General features: G+C 41.5%; 1 protein-coding gene across 3 annotated transcripts in view; it reads left to right on the top strand.

Annotated features, from left to right (window-relative positions):
* Window positions 1–1,227: 1,227 nt before the first annotated feature.
* The window catches only part of TDRP (testis development related protein), a 28,801-nt gene continuing 9,372 nt past the window's right edge, over window positions 1,228–20,656 (top strand). For 2 of the 3 annotated variants that reach the window (XM_074861664.1, XM_074861663.1), the window contains exons 1-2: window positions 1,228–1,728; window positions 14,771–14,830. In XM_074861664.1, the coding sequence (XP_074717765.1) occupies window positions 1,606–1,728; window positions 14,771–14,830 (183 nt within the window). In that variant the 5' untranslated portion in view covers window positions 1,228–1,605. The remainder of the gene's footprint in view (window positions 1,729–14,770; window positions 14,831–20,656) is intronic. The other variant, XM_074861665.1, reaches the window with a different exon arrangement.

The following is a 20,656-nucleotide window of genomic DNA, read 5'->3' as shown; positions in this document are numbered from 1 at the left end:
GATGTTTTATGACAGAAAAAGTGTGGTTTTTCATTGATTTGTAAACCTTGACTCTGTGGGTGTTCATACGCCGCTGATGGGGAGTTAAAGCAACTCTCCTTACGCTACGCATGGGCAGCACATGGAGCGACCGGCCGCGGGAGCTGCCGTTCAAGCCCCAGGGTGAGCCCTTTTCTGGCTAAGCAGGTAGGAGCACATTGCAGCCAAAAACACCCTCAGCAAAGCATTGCTGCTGCCTAATTGCTGCTGCTTGGCCCCCAAAGAGATCAGGCGGTCAAAGCAAGACTTGCAAGTCTTCCATGAGGGATCCTTGAGGGTTACGGCCTTTCACGAGAGAAATCACAGTAATGTTAAGCAAGAAGAACAACCCAAAATGGCTTTTTAGGATACTTTCATGGTTCTTTGGACATCTAATTCACAATCCAAAATAATGGATAAATGAGTGCCTGGGTGGGGATTTTTATGGAAAAGTATGGTAGCATGTCTGTTTGAAACTAAGAACTATCAAGCATGCCAGCTGGTACGCACGGGGTTAAATCTGGATCATTCAGCCATCGAACCGGGAGCTACTGGCACTCACTGGGCTGCAGCCGGACGCGCCAGGCTGCAGGGCTCGGCGGGCCGAGGGAGGCGGGAAGGGGAAGGCGTGCGGCGGGATCTGCCCTTCCGAGGGGCAGCACCCCGGCTGGGCCGTGGGGGAGAGGGGCCGGCGGGTACACGGGTGGGTGGGTACCCCGGGACCACCTGAGGTGATGCCGGTCCGTTCCCCCCGGCGCCACGGACAGGCCCGACTCCACCTCGAAGTGCCCCGCGTTGCCCAGACTGCCTGGGCAGCACCGCCCGCACCCGCCCCAACACCCGCCGGCCCCTCTTCTGAGGGACCTGGCCGGGCCCTCGGAGGGGCCTTGTCGCTGGGGGCCCCTCCGGTGCCGGCAGAAGGCTGTGGGGGCCCTTTCCCCGCGGGGCGAGGCCGGGGGTACCGCCAGCTCCCGCCGGCCGTGCGGGAGGGCCGACCCTCGCCCCGGGGCCCGGCCGGGCGGGCGGCGGCCGGCGCTGTCAGAGCGCGGCCGGCGCCGCGCCGGTTGCCGTGGTGACGAGAAAGCCCCCCCCCCCCCCCCCCCCCCCCCCGCCTCGTGCCCCCGCCCCCGCAAACATGGCAGCGGCGGCGCGGCGGCTGCGGGCGGCGGCGGCTCCGGCGGGGAGCGGCGGCAGGTGAGGAGCCGCGCAGCGGGGAAGCGTCGCCCCCGCCCCCTGCCCGCCTTCCCGCCGCCGCGGGCGGGACCCGCCTCACAGCCGGCTGCTTCAGCCGCCAGGCGGGGCGGCGGGGCCGCGGGGCCGGGGCAGCGGGCCGGGGCCGCCAGCAGGCCGGCGGGCGAGGCGAGGCGAGGCGGTCGCGGGGGGCGGGCTCCCGGCACCGCCAGGCAGCGCTCCTCCCTCCCGCCCCGGGAGCCCCCGGCGGGGTGACAGCCCTGCCGAGTGGAGCCCTGCCCAGCCCAGCCGAGCCCAGCCGCCCCGGCCGGGGCTGCGGAGGCAGCTCCCGCTCCCGCCTCGGCCCTCTCGCTGCCGGGACGAAGAGAGGCGGGAGCCGCCACCCCCGCGCCCGCCATGTGGAAGCTCAACAAGAGCAGCAAAGTTCTGCTGGACGACTCGCCCGAGGAGGAGGAGACGCGTCCCCGCGGCCCGCCGCCGGCCGCCGCCTGCGCCGCCGCTGCCTTCGCGGCCCCCCAGGTAGGCGCGCGGAGCCCGGCGGCGGGCGGCGGGGAAGCCCCGCGGGGCCCGGGGAGGGGTCGTGAGGCTCGGCCCCGCGCCCTGCTCCCGCTCCCCTCCTCTCCGGCGGCATGAGTAATCACTTTTCTCGCCCCTGGATGTGCCGGCAGGCTGGCCGTGGTCGGAGAAGGGGGTGTTTGCGCGGGGCGTGCAGCTGTCACCCAGTTTTTCGGGGTGCTGGCCGGTCTGTCCTCCCTTGTTTTCCTCCAGCCGCCGGCCTCCGGCATTGCTGGGACTTGCTGTCCTTCATTCCAGTGGCTTCATACCGCAGGGTACTTTCTCTCCCAGCCCTGGGCAGGGGCACTGCAACCCATCCGTTAAGCACAATAAACAGTGATTTGTAAGAACGTAATCTTCATTTGCGGATGTGCGCGTCTGTGTAGAGCACTGACGTTTTGGCAGGACTGCTTTTTCTATAGTTTCAATAATGGTAGTCGGCTGTTACTAAATAGCCACAATCTTGTTTGAAAGCTTTTATTATTAAATGATGAGTTAAACACCAGCAGTGACCTCAAAGTACTGGTCGCCTAACAACTGCAACCTGAAGGGAAGGGTATCAGTTGAGCATCGGGCAAAACAGCTAAAAGAATGTTTGTTGACTTGCTTTCAAAAACTTGATAACAATTAGGCATCGATCCAGTTCAGAAGCCTGTTACGCTGGCCGATATGGCTTTGTTGCTGAACTGATCTGCTGTGACCACAGAGTATCTTTAGATGTTGTATGAGATGTTGCAGGAGACCTGCATATCTAAAGCAAGCAGTTGCCCAGGGCTGCAGACAGGTGAGGTTTGTATTTGAAAGAAGGTACAAAAACCCACCCAACTTCCTGCCCTATGGCTGTCTTGCCTACCTTGCTGGAAGAGCTAGAGTGTATCTTGATAATCTACCTTCTGCTTGAGTTTCTGGTTAACTGCTGTAGGTTGTCAACATGCATGGCTCCTGCTGAAGAAAGTAGTAGCAGTACTCGCAACTGCAGCAGTTATTTCCTCCATCGTCCAGCGGCCAAAATCCCCAGTCTGCTCCCCAGTTGAGCCTTGCCTTGTCCTTTCCCCTGCATAGTGAAGAGAAGAGCCTTAGCTCTTGCTACTTGTTTGACAGCAGCTGTGAAGATTAATATGGATGAATAGGATCTTCTGTGGGAGAGGAAGAACAGATACTCATTTTGGAGACACCCTGCAGGGGATGAAGGGGGAGTGACCCCAGGTGACCTGAAGTATCTCCCACAAAGTCTCATACAACATCTAACCTCTCCCTCCTACAGTTCCTGTCCTCAGGTGCTTGGAAACTTCTGCTGTTTTCACTAAGCTGCTGGCTTGTTCTATCCACAGCCCTCCTAGACTTGCTTACCTTCAGAAACCCTCCTTGAACACCAAAGGTCACTGAAAGCTTCCAGTAAATGCTACTGACTATTCACTGCTTCTCTTCTCTACCACAAATGCTCCAAACCCCCTCTGAGGCTCCTGACCTTAGCCTCCTAGTCAGAAGATGGTTCTTCAGACTTCTGTCCTGACAGTTCTCCCAATCCTCTACTTTACGAACAGAGGTTGGCAGGGTTTTTTTCGTTTATTTGGTGGGTTTTTTGCCCTCTCCAATTGTCTTTACTATGCTGAGCTTCTGTTCCATTAGTGGTGGTCTCAAGGTATAAATAATGGTGAGGACAGTGATTTCTGGTGCAAATGGTTTACCATTTTCATCAATTTTAAGAAAATTCCTTTCCAACTCCCACAATGCTTATTACCAATGGCACTGGAATAAAAGATGCTTTTTTGGTGTTGGAGGTGGCAGGGGAAAAAGAAATTATTCTAAGGCACTAAATGGAATATTCTTGAAGATAAAGGATTCAGAAAAGCTAGCAAGGCAGTAGCATAGCGTGGCACAGAAGTTGGAGTGAAGACCACAGGCTTTTGCCTCTTAAAATCAAGATGATTTGGCAACCGGAGAAAAAACAAACCAACCCCCAAAAAAACATTTATGTGTAGTTGTTTTAGAGTTTATGTACACTTTAAGGAAGGACAGACTATATGGAAAATTATGACCACCTGATTAACATTGTAATTTTCATGATCTATCAAAGGCAGCTTCTACGTCAGCCATAGGTACAGTATGTCTAGAACACGGCTTAGACAGGTGTCAAGGAGAAAGCGTGAGGTAACTGAACATGCTCATTCAGGTTGTTATAGCTGATAGAGTTTGAGGGCCTTGCTTTTAGTTTTTGACATTTTTGATGTTTTGTCAGAACTTGGTTTTGTTCCCAATAATATGATTGCCAGGGAGTGAAATCCAGTAATGCATAGGGGGATTTGGTGATGACCTGTACTTTGCTACTGCTGCATCATGACCTGCATCGCCCAAACTCCTGACTTTAGAGGACAGTAGCACCACCAGAGCTTGGAGGAGTTACGGGGGCAGTCCTCTTGGTACCTTAGCTGTGCATGAGAAAGTCTTGGTCTTCCTCAGCCTCTGCTCTGTTTAAGTTGTAACGGTACAGCCTGCTTAAGCTGTGAATCAAGGATTACCTCATCAAGAAGAAGAGAATGCAAGACCTCCCTGATTTTCTGTCTTGGGGGCCAAAATCCAGATAATTTGTTGGAGTGCTTTTTAGTAAATTAAGAAAGCCCAGCGTTACATTTAATTTCCTCAAGGCTCTTTTCTGATACGTCATTTGGTAAAAGAGAAGATGAATCGTCGTCATCACATTTTGACTTTGATTTATGATATGTTATTTTCCCCAACTATCTTTTGTCTTTATTTTCATTTTTAATGGGCAAGCGGAAAGAAAATCCTTAAGCTTCTACCATTCATGCTATAAATAATGCTGAAACTTTACTTCAAAGAAAAGAAATTGCTAGTCACATCTGTGTCACTAAAACAGACCAGGTTGAAAGCGTTCCAGTGTAATGAAATGTTGGTGCTATATGTTGTTTCTTCAAAGCTGAGAAAGAGTGAAGGAGTTCTCACTGTGCAACCTAATAATTAGGACATTGCAGTAGCAGACAGCAACAAAGAATTAGGCTACTATAAGTTTAAATGAAAACCCAAAAAACATTTGTTACTCTACAGAAATTTTAATCATCCTGTTTAGATACGGAAGCCTGAGCTGGGCTTAAACAAGCAGACATTTGAATTTGTAAAGTTTGTAGTTCTTAAATAGAAAAACAGTCTGATCTAAAAAGAGAACTTTTGACAGTTCTGGTTTTGTGGAATACAGAATGGTTTGATTTTGTTCCAGGGGAGAACAAAAACAAATTTTAGAACATGAAAATTGCAATGGGAGGGAATTGTCAGCCTCTGGCCACTTCTTAGCAGAAGTTTCTGCATACGTTCAAGTACTTTGAATTGTTAACACTTACTTAAAATAGTAAGCTGTTTCCTGAGATAAGAAAGACAAGTAAATTTTGAAACAGTACTCGTGTAAATAAATGTCTGGATTATTGTATATTTTTTTTAGACCAGACAGTTTTAGACTGAATCTTAGAAGTTAATTTTAATTTATGCTTTGAAGCATAATTTTTTTTAATTTATGCAATGAAGGTGCTTTATTGGCTGAAGTTACAATTAATACATGAAGGCAACAACAAACCTAAACAGTACGTACACATGTGTAAAATGAAATTAACGTGCTTTTTGTGTGTCTCTCAAAATATGCTAGAAATGTACAGTGATGCATGCCAAACTTGCATTCAGTTTGTAATATAGTTGTTATGTGTCCAACTGTAGTTACATTTTTGGAAAGGGAAAAATGTTGGGTTTTGACTTCTAGAAGGCAATGTTTTGGCAGTTGTGCTAAGTTCTCCTTGATTCAATCCCACTATCATCTAATCAGTCCCCAGAGATGTCAATGCTATGTCAATATCGCATATAACTGACATAAAATGGCGCTTGACTTTAAAATACATCTATATATTAGGGTACTGGATGGGTGTCAGGCTGACCTATATTATCTTCTGAAGCTTTATCTTTCATGTAAAAATATTTCAGATCCGCAGCCTTGATCTGTTCTCCCCAATGGTATTTTTGTGTTATGTTCAAAGAGAATATGTGCAAAAACACGTTTTATGCTCAATTTTGTTTAGACTTGCTCACTGGATGTTTTAAAGTTGGCTATACAGAATTTTAGTTATCTTTTTTAATGAAGATGTTTAAGTCTCTGGTGCAGTTTTAATACTGGCTTTCATCTTGGAATGAGTTGAACTCAGGCAGGCCCTGCAGGAATGGGTGGGAGCTGAGCAGCATTTCTTATGTTCTACTAATATGTTGAATAAGGGTATTTTTTAATTAAAAAATAAAGCAGTCAGTGTTAATCCAGCTAATGCCTTTCCTTCACTTTCTGATCATTTCAGTGTGTCTCAGACTTTGCCTGCAGTACTCTTATAATTCCTTCGTACCTTCTCCTCTCTGCTAGCCTGTTTTTTTCCTTTCATCAGAGTTCTTGTGACATTTCAGTGACATTTTTCTGGCTAAAATCCATCACCTGTATTCTGTCATCATTCTTGAACATTAGATTGTGGGACTGACAGCAAAGACTTTCCTGAGCCCTTCCTTGGCCTGCCTTTCTTGCTTTTCCTCCTCCTTGTTACATTCATCTTTCAGCAGCTTCTTGAGCGGGTCCTGTTTCTTTCTCACAGTCTTCCTGGAGCTCTGCAGAGCTGACAGTGTCTTTTGGGGCTTTAGGCTTTCTTTTTTTCTTTAATCCCTGTCATTGCTGAGGTGCTTCATTTTCTGATTTATACTGTCGTCTTTACACAGTTGACCTGGATCAGATCTGCTTCTCACCTCTTCCCCCCTCTCTGTTGGTCTATTCTGACTGTTAGAAGTCCTACAAAGCACATACTGTCTGGTTGGTCTCCCACTGTAGACAACATCAGTATCTATCTTTAAGTCAAGCCTGTAAGCTGAAGGTTGTCAGTGGTTTTTATCTATTGTGCAAAAGAGAATTTGTGTCCACTACTTTACTGCTGTTTCCTCCATGAAGTCCAGATCTGCTTTTTTTTAATTATTTTTTTTTTTCTTTCTGTCTAGACGGCTGACATTCTTGTGCAGACCCTCACTTCCCACACTGATGGTGATTACTTCCTCTGCAGCTTCTAATATCTACGCTGAGTTTCCCCATCCCATAGTCCCTGCAAATGCCATTGCTGATATTAATGTTGTTGCTTGTGGCATAACATTTAAGTCCTCCTCATCCTTAGGTTTCCATTTCTTCAGCTGACCTCCTTTGTTTCAGGACATTTACATTCAGATCTCTGTCCTTGCTTTCAAGGTTTTTCTTGGTACATCCCCTTCCTCTCCCTGGTTTGTCATTTTTATCACTTGTTGTATCTTTCCTTGAGCCAGTTCTGCTTTATCGGCTCTGATAGCCTCCGTTTGCCAGCAGACTTGTCTGTCTTCCTCCCCTCCAACCTAACACAGAATTACCCCCCTTTCACTGATTCACAAACTCACTATCTTCTCCACCACATCACTGCTTGAGATGCACTTTCCGTAAGTTATTTGTTGTATCTTTATGGGGTTTTGCAACGTTTCTGGAGCCATACTCTCCTAGCAGTGCTGGCCTTGCTACCATTAATATACAAACTGAAATACATTGCTTTTTAAGAAAGAATTAATCATTTTAATCTAACTAATTTTTCACTGGAAAAATAGGCTTATAATTTTTTTCCTCAACTTTTATAGAAACTGTTTGCCAGATTGTGTGGGGACATCCATAACATAAGTGGAGTTATTAGAAGTTACTGAACACTTTACCAGGTAGACTATCTTTTGAGTTCTGTCATCGTCAGAGGTACATTTCCAACAAGTTTTGCCACTGGTTCTTTGTGAGGAGCTCCAGGACGGGTCTGTGTGAACACCACAAGTGCTGATAAAAGCCACGTGTCAGAAGGAAGCAGTGCATGTGCTGGTGAACACTATAACCAAAAATAATGCGTTCAACCTGTTTTGCAGAAACTATACTACAAAAGTATTGCCACTACTCATGCAAGAGCTTTCTTAAAGATACATAATTTAATTGCAAACACCACGACTGAATAGAAATTGTATGTCAGCTACTGTCTTTTGAATTAGCATCCATTGGTTTGTTTTCTGGATCGGAAAAAACTTCTAGTATGGATAAGTTGTTAAAAATAATTGACAGATTTTCAGTCAGAAATTTCATCAAAATTGAAAACTTCACTGGAATATTTGAATCGTTGAAGCAATTGAAGTAAAATTGATTATTTGTTTCAGCTTTGACACTGATGGTATTTTGATCTTAATACAGCTGTTTCCATTTCTTGAAGCATATTTGAGATATTATAAATTGGGCAAAACTAAATTCTTAATGAGCTGAGCTTTTTTAATATTTTTAAGGTGTTGCATCTTTAATAACATTCTTCCAAAAATATTTCAGAGAAGCAAAGTCTGAGTAAGATGTATTATAACCACTTACTACAGATGCACAATAATGTGAACAATTAATAGAATAACCTCATGTATTGATGTAAAAACAGAGAGCATAGGAATCTGGTGTTCTGACGTTTCTCTTTGTAATGCCAAGAAAATGCAGGACTACAAAAACATTCTTATGTAAATACTTACATTCTGAAATTAATTTTCTCCAGTTCGTTTGGCCATTTATATCAATTGACAGTAAAAATATGGAAATAATTTAGATACTCTATTTTAAAATGTAATGGAATGTGAAGCAGTAACTGAAGTGGTTGAATGAAACAGAGTTTGTGAAAATGCTAAACAAGTTCTTGAGAGCTGTGGATGCTGAAGGAAAGAGCATCATCTTAATTTTAATTTATTCAGTATTAATAATTTGAAAGCTGAGAGCATAGGAAAACTGTTTTTCATCTTTCGGTTGGTCTGGTAAATAATAGGTAGTTATGAAAGACTGGGGCCTAGAAGATGGAAGCATTTTTAAATACATTGGGTGGGTTGTCTATCTGAAATAGTCATCTGGACTTTTTAATAGTGGAGTGAAATAAGTTCCTCTAGAAATGGTCTGATGAATTGTATTTTAGGAGAATGTTTCAAGATCAGTATTGTCTATTAAATATATCCCAAGATAAAAGTACAATTCTTTAACATACTTAAATTTTACATTTTCCTTTTCTTTTTGGACAAAGTATTTTCAAGTTTTGCCAAAGACTGGCAGAGGAAACTTGCAGGATAGGAGTCACTGTCACTATTTAGATGCAGTGGCATTTAAAATAGTGTATTGTGATAATACAGATGTTCTTCTAAGTGTCGTGAGCATTCTGGAGTGGAAAAGTATTTTTTTATAGAAGAGAAAAATGAGTTTAAAATACTGAATTACTCTTGAGCATGAACAGACTTCAAGAATGCCTAGGTTAATATTTTTCATTGGAGATATTAATAGGAAATTTTCAACTTACACCATCTGCCCAGATGGCTAGTTTGGTTCACTCACTTGCTTTAGGGACATACAAATGGAAGACTGAGATCTCGCAGTAGATGAAATATGGACAAGACTAATGAAATGATCTTAACCTCAATCTTGGCTACCTCTGCCAGAAAGGAACAGAGACGATTCATGGTTCAGCATGGGAGTTATGTCTGCTGAACACATAGCCTCGTGTCCCAGAAGAAAGCTATGTATGACTGAGTAAAGCATCCTTTATTTGTTAAAATTGCAAACCTCGTTTTTCCTTAAAGGGCATGTTCAGTTTTGTATGAGTGTTCAGGTACAGTTCAGCTTTATTTTTCAGCCGTGTTAAAAGAATATGTTGAAAATAGTGTAGTTGTTTCAGTGCCTATTTACATTTGATCACTTGTCTTAACAGTTTCCTGACTCAGAAAGCATATATCCACACACTGAATTTTTCTGGTGTATATTATAGGTGCAGCAAAGAAAATGAGGCCCAATACCACTGATCTTCTGCTGATAACTTTCTTCTTACCTATGTTTGAGTACATTTTGCATTGTTTTTGATTCAGTTCTAAAATTAGATAAGCAGAGTGACTTTTGCATTAATCATAGAATCATTCAGGTTGGAAAAGACCCTTGGGATCGAGCCCTACTCCATCATCAGCCCTACTCTACAAAGTTCTCCCCTACACCATATCCTCCAACATCTCATCTAAACGACCCTTAAACACATCCAGGGATGGTGACTCCACCACCTCCCTGGGCAGCCTATTCCACTCTCTGACCACTCTTTCTGTGAAAAATTTTTTCCTAATGTCCAGTCTAAACCTCCCCTGTTGGAGTTTAAAGCCATTCCCCCTTGTTCTGTCACTAATTACCTGTGAGAAGAGACCAGCACCAATCTCTCCACAGTGTCCTTTCAGGTAGGTGTAGAGAGTGATGAGGTCTCCCCTCAGCCTTCTCTTCCTCAAACTGAACAGTCCCAGCTCCTTCAATCACTCCTCATGGGATTTGTTCTCCAGGCCCTTCACCAGCTTCATTGCCCTCCTCTGCACTCGCTCCAGCACCTCGATATCTCTCTCGTATTGAGGTGCCCAGAACTGGGCACAATACTCAAGGTGTGGCCTCACCGGTGCAGAGTACAGGGGGACTATCACCTCCCTACTTCTGCTGGTAATAATCTGCTTTAGTCTTGTTTCATTTGACGTTATAGCAAGACCCTACTCAAACCTAAGGAATCGGTTTGTTTTGTTAGCTGTATTTTAAGATGGTGATCTGTCAGTGTGATCTTCTCTTCCAAATCTGTGCTGTTTCTGGTCAGGCTGTGTATATACAATTGTTCAACTGTTTGGTTTGTAATCAGTGTTTTGGGAATCTTTCCAACTTCAGAGGTTAACTTTCAGGTTTGTGATTTCCTGAATGATTTTTAAAAAAATTTTTTTTTAACTTTCCCCTATCCCATCACTAAATTATTTAGTGGGGTTTGTGGAATACTGGGAATTGTGTTAAATTCTACCCTGGAGTGTATCTCTTGAGGTGGTGTTTGTTTTGGGTTTTTTTCCACTTACATTTGTGGTTCATAATCTAATTTGCACTTACAGGCATGATAACCTAGACTTCAAATTACGCTCAGTCCTTGATGAGATGTGATGATAAGCAGAGGGGAAGTAATAGGTCAGTAGAAGGGTGAGAATTTGCACCAAAAGGTCCTACTCTTAATAATAACTTGTTTACTCTTACATGCGCTCAGCTTTGACAGCTAGTGTGTACGATAGGAAGGTTCCACAACTGGTAGAGAAAATCGATAATACACCATTTTATGTACTAGAGCAAAAGAAGGGCATGCAGGGTCAGGTGATGCTATTATTTGCCTTAACTCTTTGATGTCCAGTGTTATTCATCTTGGCCTGAACTATGAAAGTGAATGATCTAAAGAGACTAATTAATTACTTTACCACAAAGGAAGCTGAGGGAAGTAGATTACAATTTTGATCTCTGTACAAAAAGGTTTGTGTGTTAGTTGAATTAATCCCTTGAGTACCTTACGGTTTGCAGTATGTCCAACAAAAGGGCACTTGTTTCCTTATGAAAACACACTGTGCATACCAACCTTCCCCTGCCAGAACTGGAAGGCTATTCAAGTTGCTGATCAGCATTTCTCACTAGCGTTAGCATTCAGTCACCTATCAGTTACTAAATACTATAATATGGTCCGCATTTGTCTTTTAAATTGAAGTAAAAAATGAATTGTTGTAACTGTAAACCGCCCAGATAAAAATACACTGAAATAATTTGTAAGTGTTCAGTATCAGCATGTGTTACGGAGCATGATAACGAAAGCTCATCTTCACTCTTTACATGTAGCTGTACAGTAGATCGTCCCCTAAAGAAAATTTGAAAAACCAAATTGTAGGCTCTCTCATCTCTGAACAGTAACAAAAGTAGAGAATAAATATCAGAAGAGGGTGTACTAATGTGTATCACTAAAAACTGCAAATTATTCTGTGGGTGATAAGTGAAGATGGCTTGTATACCACTTCTTGTCTTTTCTCTACAGCTCTTCCCAGTGGTGGCACTGGTCCACTTCCACTCCCTCCCTCTCTTCTTTCCCTCTGCCTTTTTTTTTTTTTTTTCCTCAATACACAACCCATCCCTACTGCACAGTGCACAGTTTCCTCCCTGCAATGTGGGCCATGGCTGGCACTGAACACCCACATGTGCTCCTTCATGCTCCCTTCCTGATGTGGGGCATTAGTCTGCTTGTGTCTGCTTTCCCTAGCAATGGCTTTTCCACAGAATATTTTGAAATCTTGTCTCCTTGAGACTGATGAATCCAAACGCACTGGCCAGTTTCAATCAAGAGTTACTGTGAGCACGTGGGATGTATGTATGGCTGGACATCATAAGCACAGTGGTCCAAGTCTCCTTTTCTTAGGCAGTGTATCTTGAAAAGATACTATGGATGCTTGATAGGTCTTCCACCCCAAAAAATGTATTTTAGGTACTGAATTCTCACCAGTTGCTTTCCCGAGGGTTTCATATCTTTTAATCTTTGTATTTTGTATCTTTTAACTTTGTGTTGTCTTCCTACCATCAGCCTCCGCGGCATGACCACAGTTACTGCAAACTACTGTCTCATTCCTTATGAGGTAGCACCTTGTATGTCCGTGAGTAGTAGCGCTGTATTAACACAGAAACAGTCACACTTTTAAGGAAGCAAATAAACACCCTTTTTGTCTACTGTTTATTGTGAATAACGTCTTTTATCAGCAATGGTATTCACATTTTGTTGTGCTGACTCCCTAGCCACATGAGGTGCTCACTGCATCTCGGTTTTCCCCTAAAAGCTTGAACTGTGAAGGCTGCTTCGCACTCTTGCTTCCTTGTGCTCTGGCTTGCTAGATGCTGTATGCCTTCATGCTTCCATCTTTTCTCTGTAGTAGAGCATGAAGTCTCTTTATGCATTTTCGTATTTTTATTATCCTTCTTAAGATATTTGGAGAGCTGGAAGAATTAAAATGATAAAATGAGTGTTATTTCTTTGGAAGGTACTAACAGTGTCTTGTTGGTTCTGGAGACAGTATTGTTGGTTGTTGAAACTGGTAGTTCTGCCAGCTCTGGATGTCTGAGATAATCTCTTCTCTTACCATATTTCCCCTTGAGGCTTTTCTAGTTCTTGTTTTTTGTTTGTTTTTCTTTTTGGTAAAATTTGGACAAATCAGATGAAGTATTCTCTAGCTCTTACCCTGTGTCCAAGCATAGATGCCATCAAGTCTAAGGCTTTGAAACCTCATCCAAAAGTTTGAGAGTTAAGAGTATTGAGGAAAAACAAGGGAACTTCTGAAATGGTATGTGTGTGGCATTTCCATTTAAAACCTTGCCAGTGATTCTATTAAAAGGGAAGAAAGGGAAAAAAAGAAAAAGGGAAAAAGTAATTGAATTTCATTTTAGAGTACTACACAAATCTTAACCTTGTCATTTTTCATACACCATCTAGAATAATACCCTCTTGTGTTAAAGACGGCTAACTGAAATCCGGAAGGTAAATCACTTGTTAAGATCCACAGGAAGTAATATTCTCATTTGGGATGATAATAGAAGTTCCTGACTTTGTGTTCTGCCCCAACAAGTAAAGCTATCTATCTACAAATCACTGTATTTCCACGTACAGTTACTATTGAACTGTGGTCTGATGGTCTTCATGCTGGTTCTAGAAATGCTCTGAACTCCATCCTTGTCCCTTGTATAATATAAAGTATTGCCTATAAAGTAAATGGAAACATTAGTATGCAAATATAAATATATTAAAAATATTTATAAAAAACAACTATAACAAAAAAAAAATGCATGGGATTTGAAACTTGTCTCTCAAAATGAAGCTGATGCATCTGGGCCCCCATATGACTAGAAATACCTAACATCTCATGCCAGCTTTCTCACCTCTCTCTGATGCTGTTAGCAAAGTGAAAGAGGTCTTTGGTAATGCGTAGGAGCTGGGATACTGTGTGTTTTGTGTATCTTGGGATATGTGCACATGGAGTTACCCTAAAACAAAAATAAAACTTACGGAGCAAAGAGCATCTCCACTCCCTAGCACTTACTTCAGTTGAAAAGGAAGTTGATAAATTCAATTTTTGAACAATAAGTGGCTGACGTAAGCAAAAAATGGACCGAAGTGAATACAGGGGATTATGTGAAACTGCCACTTCAGAGACACTTTCCATAAACCATTCTGTTGTAATTTTGTTTTTTCTTGGAATTGGAGTTAAATAATTTCAGTTACAGGTAGCTGTTCTTGTTTTGTACTTGAAGACTGTTTGTATTTGGAGTTATAGGTAGAGGAAAAAAAAACATTTTTTTCATTGAAATGCAGACTGAAGAAAGTTAAAACTACAGAATTCCTGTACACTAGGCCCCACTTTCTATATCTATCTTTGGCCTCTAAGGTACTCCCAGCACTGATCTTGTCCTGTCTTGAAGAGAACGTTGATAGCAACAGGATGGCCTGAGCATACTAAGACACCAGCTTACTTCAAGAGATGGACAGAAATGCTACCCTACTGAATTACCTTCAGTAACATCTTCAGTACTCTTTGTTTTTCTTCAGAACTCTAGTTACAAATGGAGGGGAAAGGAATGGGGCAAAAGTCTGTCCTTGACATAAGAAATGTAATGCTTTTTAATGTGAAGGAGGAAATAATCTTGGGACATTCCTCTCCCCCCAGCCTACAGACAGTGCATAGACCACATCTAGTATGGTATTCAGAAAACCAATGTAGACCCAAAAAATACAGACACAATTATTAAGATTCAAATAAAATTTTTAATTTTAATTGTACTAAAATGATGCAAGGATTTTCTTGATCTCTCTTTGGGTTTTTTTTTTTTTTGTAAGGGTTTGATTTTGGTGTTTATATCTGATGCAGCATTCTTCATTCTAAGTGCAGTTTTGTTCACATTTCTTATTTTAGTGGTATTCGCTTAGTTTTGCATTGTGATTTCATTTTGTCAATTTTATGATGGGCTGAATAGAATAAAAGCATTTATGAATACACTAAAATGTGTCACTGCTAATTGTCAAATGAAAACTGACTATGGGCCTTTTTTTATCTTTATCCTTTTTTTGAGAATAAAGACCAGTTTCTTCATGATGAAGTTTCATCTTCAGTGTCACAACTTGCAACAAAGGTAAATACCTGTTCTTTGGAAGTGTAATATTTTATATATATTTCAATCAATATATGTTAGGAAGTTACCTGTTTTTCATGTACAGACTGATTAAGGAGGATATTTATGTACTTCATTGATGATTTTATAATTATGATCCTTGGTCATGGGGTTCTCAATGAGTTAATATCAGCAGTGCAGTATTAGAAAGATGCCTTATTTCCTTTCATTAATGGGGAGGGGAAGGTATCTTTTTTTTTTCCACATTATATTAAAATACAAAATAAAAATAAGAAGCCACGGGAATAACTGAAGTGAACTCGAAGGAAGCACTAAATTCTAGCTGTAACTGTCAATGAAAACATGAAAAGTAGAAGGGATTTGGGTTATTTATTCCATTATATATAGCTCAACCGGCTCTCTGACCACAAGAGGTTAAGGACTTTATCTCATATCTTTCAGAAAAGAAAAGTAGGCATACAAGTTAAATTTTTTTACCTTGATATGTGTCCAAGAATCTTTTTTAATGTTCTTAAAATACATTAGTAGAAGATGAAAGAACTGGAAGTTGTTATGATATGCTAGAGCTTGTTTTGAAATTCCATAGGTATAGAGGAAAGCATTTAAAAATAGGTTCATTAGTGCAATAGAATACTTTACATTAATATGTATAAACTGAACATCTGTCTCTGTTACTTCTTTTTGTTCTACTTCAGATGCAGCATGATTTTTACTGAAAATAGAAGTCACATTGTACTATACTTTTTTCTACTTTTTAGAAGAAATTTATTCTTTTTTATGAAAATGTAAATTTCTGTTTATTTTATGCTAGATGATGAATGTTTAGGAAAAGAATCTTAAAAACTAATCTCTTTTATATTGAAACTCTTTTGCCCCTTAGTGATTCAGGAAGGCTTGCTAAGTGTGTGTTTTGACTTAAAAAAAAAAGGTCACCAGCAAACCACTGAGCTGCAGTATTTTTGTGTTTTAAAGTAAAACCCTCTTGTCTTAAAAATGTATTCACAAAAAAGCACCTTATCCTTCTCATCTTCTCTTTCTTTATTGTTGTTTCTGAAAGCACTTCTGTATTTTTAGACTGTGCACTTTAGACTGTGCTTTTGCCAAGAAAGGTTGAACCTTGAGGTCCCTTCCAACCTGGTATTCTATGATTCTGTGATTTTAGTTGGTTGTCCTGTCGTCTGAGAAGCTGTCGGTACAGTGATATTCCAGAAGTTCCAAAATCTTTAATATGCTAATAAAAGGCTGATGAATTACATGTGTGGCCTTTTTATCATGAATAAAACAGTTTCCATATTGAAGCCGTCTGGTGAAGAACAATGAAGTTCTTGAAGAAAGGGGCAGTGGATGAAGGATATGTCTGCCCTTTAGGGAGACAGCCTTCACATTCTCTTAAAGCCTGAGTTTTAAGACAGTCCTGATGCCTATTTGCAGAGGAAGGCCTTTGACCTACATTTGGAGGTGCAGAAGTGGGAGCTAGTCCTAATGGTTGGAGATGGAGGTTGGAAAATGGTCTTGGTTTTTGCTCATGCAGGAAGCTGCCCACTTAGCAGTGAGGACAGGCTAACTGCAGTGCTGAATTTTTCTAGTTCCCTCTTCACAGTGTTCCTGAAAGGCAGGTGTAGCTGGTTAAAAAGCCTGGTGACATCTCAAAGTGGGGAACTGTGAACCCTCTAGTGGTGCTCTGCGAAATGCAGAAATCTGGAATCTGTTCATGCTGCACCTGGCCCTTTGGCCTCTGCAAAGCTGATCTTCGGGGTCTCATCTACATGCTGAGCTTCTGAGTTAGAAGTACATCAGAGACTTCATCTACAGTTGTTACTAGGCCAGCTTTGAAAATATGCAAAGTTTTGAGAAACAAAATAATTCATGTTAATAATGAAATTGGAGATGATGGGACATTCTAGTAGGGCCGAATCCTGGCATTTTGGCTCACGTGCATCACAGAATAGAGTAACTGTTGGTCTGCACAACAGCAGTTGGTTGAGTTGAGAAATCTGTAAGACAAATTTGGAGGGGGTTGTTTTTTTCACTTTCTGTTGAGTACTTACATGTTATGAATAGGTTTCCTATAATGTGGGTACAATGCTTCTTTAATTAAAGCTGATTGGCATTTTTTTAATTATAAAACACTTAGTTGTAACTTTATAGAACTGTAAGGTACTTGTATGGAAAATTCCGTCTCTAGCTTTTTATTTTAGGTTCATTTTTTTCAGGGGGAGGAGGGAGGGAAGCTGTAGAACAAACAATTGTTTCTTCTCAGTCAAGGTTGAGAGGAAAATGCTGTTCTGTTTATATTTATAAAAAATTTCTGCAAGTGTTTTGTGGAGTGCCTCTACTTTGCTGGAGAGTTTTGATTTAGCAGTTGTCAATCCTCTGTGAAAATACTTCTGAAGGTCTGCTAAAACTTGGCCAAAATATAAATTTCTGAAAATCTCATTTCATACATGCTGAGCAGTGACTTTTTAGGGATTAGCTGCTAAAGTACACAGTGACATTGAACATGCTGATTCTCACTGCAGGTATACAGCAAGAATCCCCTGTAATTGCTCTTTTTGGTTGCTAAGACTCTTGTCATGTGGCTTCTTGTAGCCCGCAGAGAATGACTTCTGTGCTCCAGAGTCCTGCTGGCCGGGCAGTCGGGAAGTAGAAAAGTCTGACCGGAATATATTGGAAGTACTGGTATCCACTTATAAAGCAGTACCATTTTAGAGTCAGAGTAATATTTGAACAATCTTGAATCTCTTGCTTTGAAATGTAAACTCTTTGTCTGATACCTCTAAGATAGTGTCCCAAATCCTTGCTGTTAAACTTTGACTTGATTGAATTCTGTGATTTTTATTTTTTTTTCTCCCATAATAAGTTGTTCATGTATATTAACCACATCCATCTGATGGATGGATTTAACTTTTCAGGTAAATTTATACGTAGTCTTCATCTTTAGTATATGCTTATCTATAGCTATATACTTTTTTGTGCAATGTAGTTTTTTAATTTGCTTTTAGGACTGATCTACTTATTTAATTTATACCCAGCTGTCAGTATTTCTTGTTTGTTGCCTTTTAGTCTTATTTTTCATGAACCTTCTTGCCCACTAGCAGAGCTCTGATGATGAACTATGTACCTCTGACAGTAAAATTAACTGAAAAGTCTTCTTAGTGATGCTTTACTGTTTCCCAGTAGACTCTTCAGTTGTTCACCCAGTATGGGAAGCTGAGAGTCATGTAAGTCATCAGAATTTGTCATTTTTGGTAACAAAACGTTTAAATGTTGTAAGAGACTCCAATTTAAGAGGAGCTATTCCTTTCTGGGACACTTTATAAAGTTAACTGTCAGTAGACATTTGTTCCCTGTTTTATCTAAAGAAAGAAACAAAAATTGTAGTCAACATACACAATTTGCATACAGTTGATTCACTTGAATGATGCAGGTAACAAAGCAGAAAACTCTTACTGTAAAGGTTGAGTTTACAGAGTGAAGCTTAGGGGGTGAGTTTGGGGAAGCCATACTGTATGTACAAAGCTGCATGTGTGGAAGAAAGTGGACAGATGACTGCAACTTTCAGAGGGTACCTGAGCTGATACAGTAGTTGCTGCTTCAAAAAATGTGCTGTTGCCCCTAGCTTCCACATTCTTTGGTGACTGTCTGACATCTTTGAATGAGCTTATTCTTATCACTAACCCAAAAGAATGCAAAAAATGAATGAGTTACATTTCTGCAGGCTTAGTGAGTTGAATTGGTTTTGCACAGCATCACACAGGTACAAAACCATAGTGTAAGGCAGGCAGTGTTAATGTGAGCAGGCAATGGACTGGATTGACCCTTTTCAGCAGCAGTGTCTGATAAACCAGATCTGCCATCTTGTGAGACTTCTCTCGGGGAACCTGTCTGACAGATGGGCACTGATACTGAAGCATCAGCAAAGCAGAGGGGAAGGGAGCGAGGAGGAGAAACAGCAGACAGTTTGACTAGCAATACAGACTGCATCCTTTACATGATGTTCTAGAATTGACTGCTGGTACTCCCAGTTTCAGAAGATACACTAATTAAATGGCAGCTTTCTCATAGTGGAGAAAGAGTACTTAATAAGCTGGATTTTCCTCTACCGAAGGGGAAGAATCTGTGCTCTGGGCTTGAGCTTTTTAGATGCCTATTGGGACAGACGATGATGGCTTTTCAGTAGTCTGCCAGTTGATGAACGTATGTGTAATTTCACTTCTACTGATCCTTTTAGGTGATTTCACAGAGCATTGTGCTGCACAGATTTTCACAATCTGAAATGGAAGATACAGGAGAAACTTTATTAATGGCTGTTCTGATAGGCATACTCTATGCTCTCATAGTCAAACTGGTATGAGAGTCTGTAGTGATACGTCACAGAATAGTGAAATGGCATCTAGAGAAGTTTCTGCTTTGTTTCTCATTGGAATCTCTGAAAAATAGTAAACTGCAGCATCCAACCTGGTCCTCTAAAGGTTTTGACTTTCTAACATCCGATGTTACAATTCTAGTCCTTCTTTATAGTGCTCTCATTTCTTAGCAGTCCCTTATAGGCATTTCACTTGTTCAGGGGTTTGTTTGTTTTTTTTTTTTTTTTTTATTTTTAACCTGGAGTTTTGATAGTACACCTGGCTCTGTTCTAGTGGTATCAGTCAGCTTTGATTTGTCAAAGATCACCTCCTCCAAGCTCAAGAATGGCTTGACCCATCAAGCAGAGAAAGAAACATGTGGCAGGAGGCCTGTCTGCCTGAACAAGATGTTCCTGAGAAACCTCAAACATAAAAAGGAAGCATACAGGAGGTGAAAGCAGAGTCAAGTGTCCTGGGGGGAATATAGAGATGCTCTCTGAGTATGCAGGGATGAGGTTAGGAAAGATGAAGCCCACATAGAGTTAAATCTGGTGAGGAAAATAAAGAGCAACAAGAAAGGTTTCTGCATGTATACCAGCAGCAGGGAGGGTGTAAAGAAGATGGGGTCTGACTCTTCTCAGTGGTGCTCAGTGAATGGGCAAGAGGCAGTGAGCACAAATTGAAATAGAAGAAACATGAGAAGAAACGTTTTTTTTGGAACAGGTTGCCCAGAGAGGTTGTGGATTCTCCAGGTGTGGAGGTGTTCACAACCCAGCTGTACATGATCCTTGTCAGTCTGCTCAAGCTGACCCTGCTTTGAGCAGTGTGATTGGATTTAGGTGGTCTCCAAAGGTCCCTTCCAGCTCTGTGATTGTGAACTTTGGATGCTGGATTATTTCTTTTTTCACTGACACATGGAAAAATATTTTAAAGGTTTGAGGATACAGACTAGTCAGTTGTGTATGTGACTTTTTTTAAAATTTTAGGAGTAGTACTTTTGAGCTTTTGTGTAGACAGTTACATCATAAAAATGAATTACAGAACTTCTGCAAGTGGACTGATACTTTATGACCGTGTCAGTACTGTATTTTCATACTTCACATACTTCAGTCTTTTTACATAAAACAACTCTGGTGTGGTGAGGAGTCAGCTTAACAAAGTGTCATCTCTTCTTATTGGCCTTCCTGTGACATCCATTGCAAGGAAGAAGCTGATTGTTCTGGGATCTGGATCTTTCTCCACATGCTCTGTAAGAATGTACAAAACTCCTAGCTGATTCAGACAAGCCCGTCTAGTCTGGCAGTCTGTTTTGACTGCAACAACAGGAGATGCTGTTCAGGGAGAGCATAGCTTGGCCAGTGTCTAGAGCTTCTTCCCCTAACATCAAAAATCACTGGTTTGAGATACTAGAGGGTGTATCCCTCTAAATAGAGGGTATCCATTTATGGATTTGCTGTCTGAATTTGTCTAATCTTTTTTG

This window comes from Strix uralensis, chromosome 3, assembly GCF_047716275.1.
Source record: "Strix uralensis isolate ZFMK-TIS-50842 chromosome 3, bStrUra1, whole genome shotgun sequence".
Taxonomy (NCBI): Eukaryota; Metazoa; Chordata; class Aves; order Strigiformes; family Strigidae; genus Strix; species Strix uralensis.
This window is presented reverse-complemented; position numbering and strand designations above follow the sequence as displayed.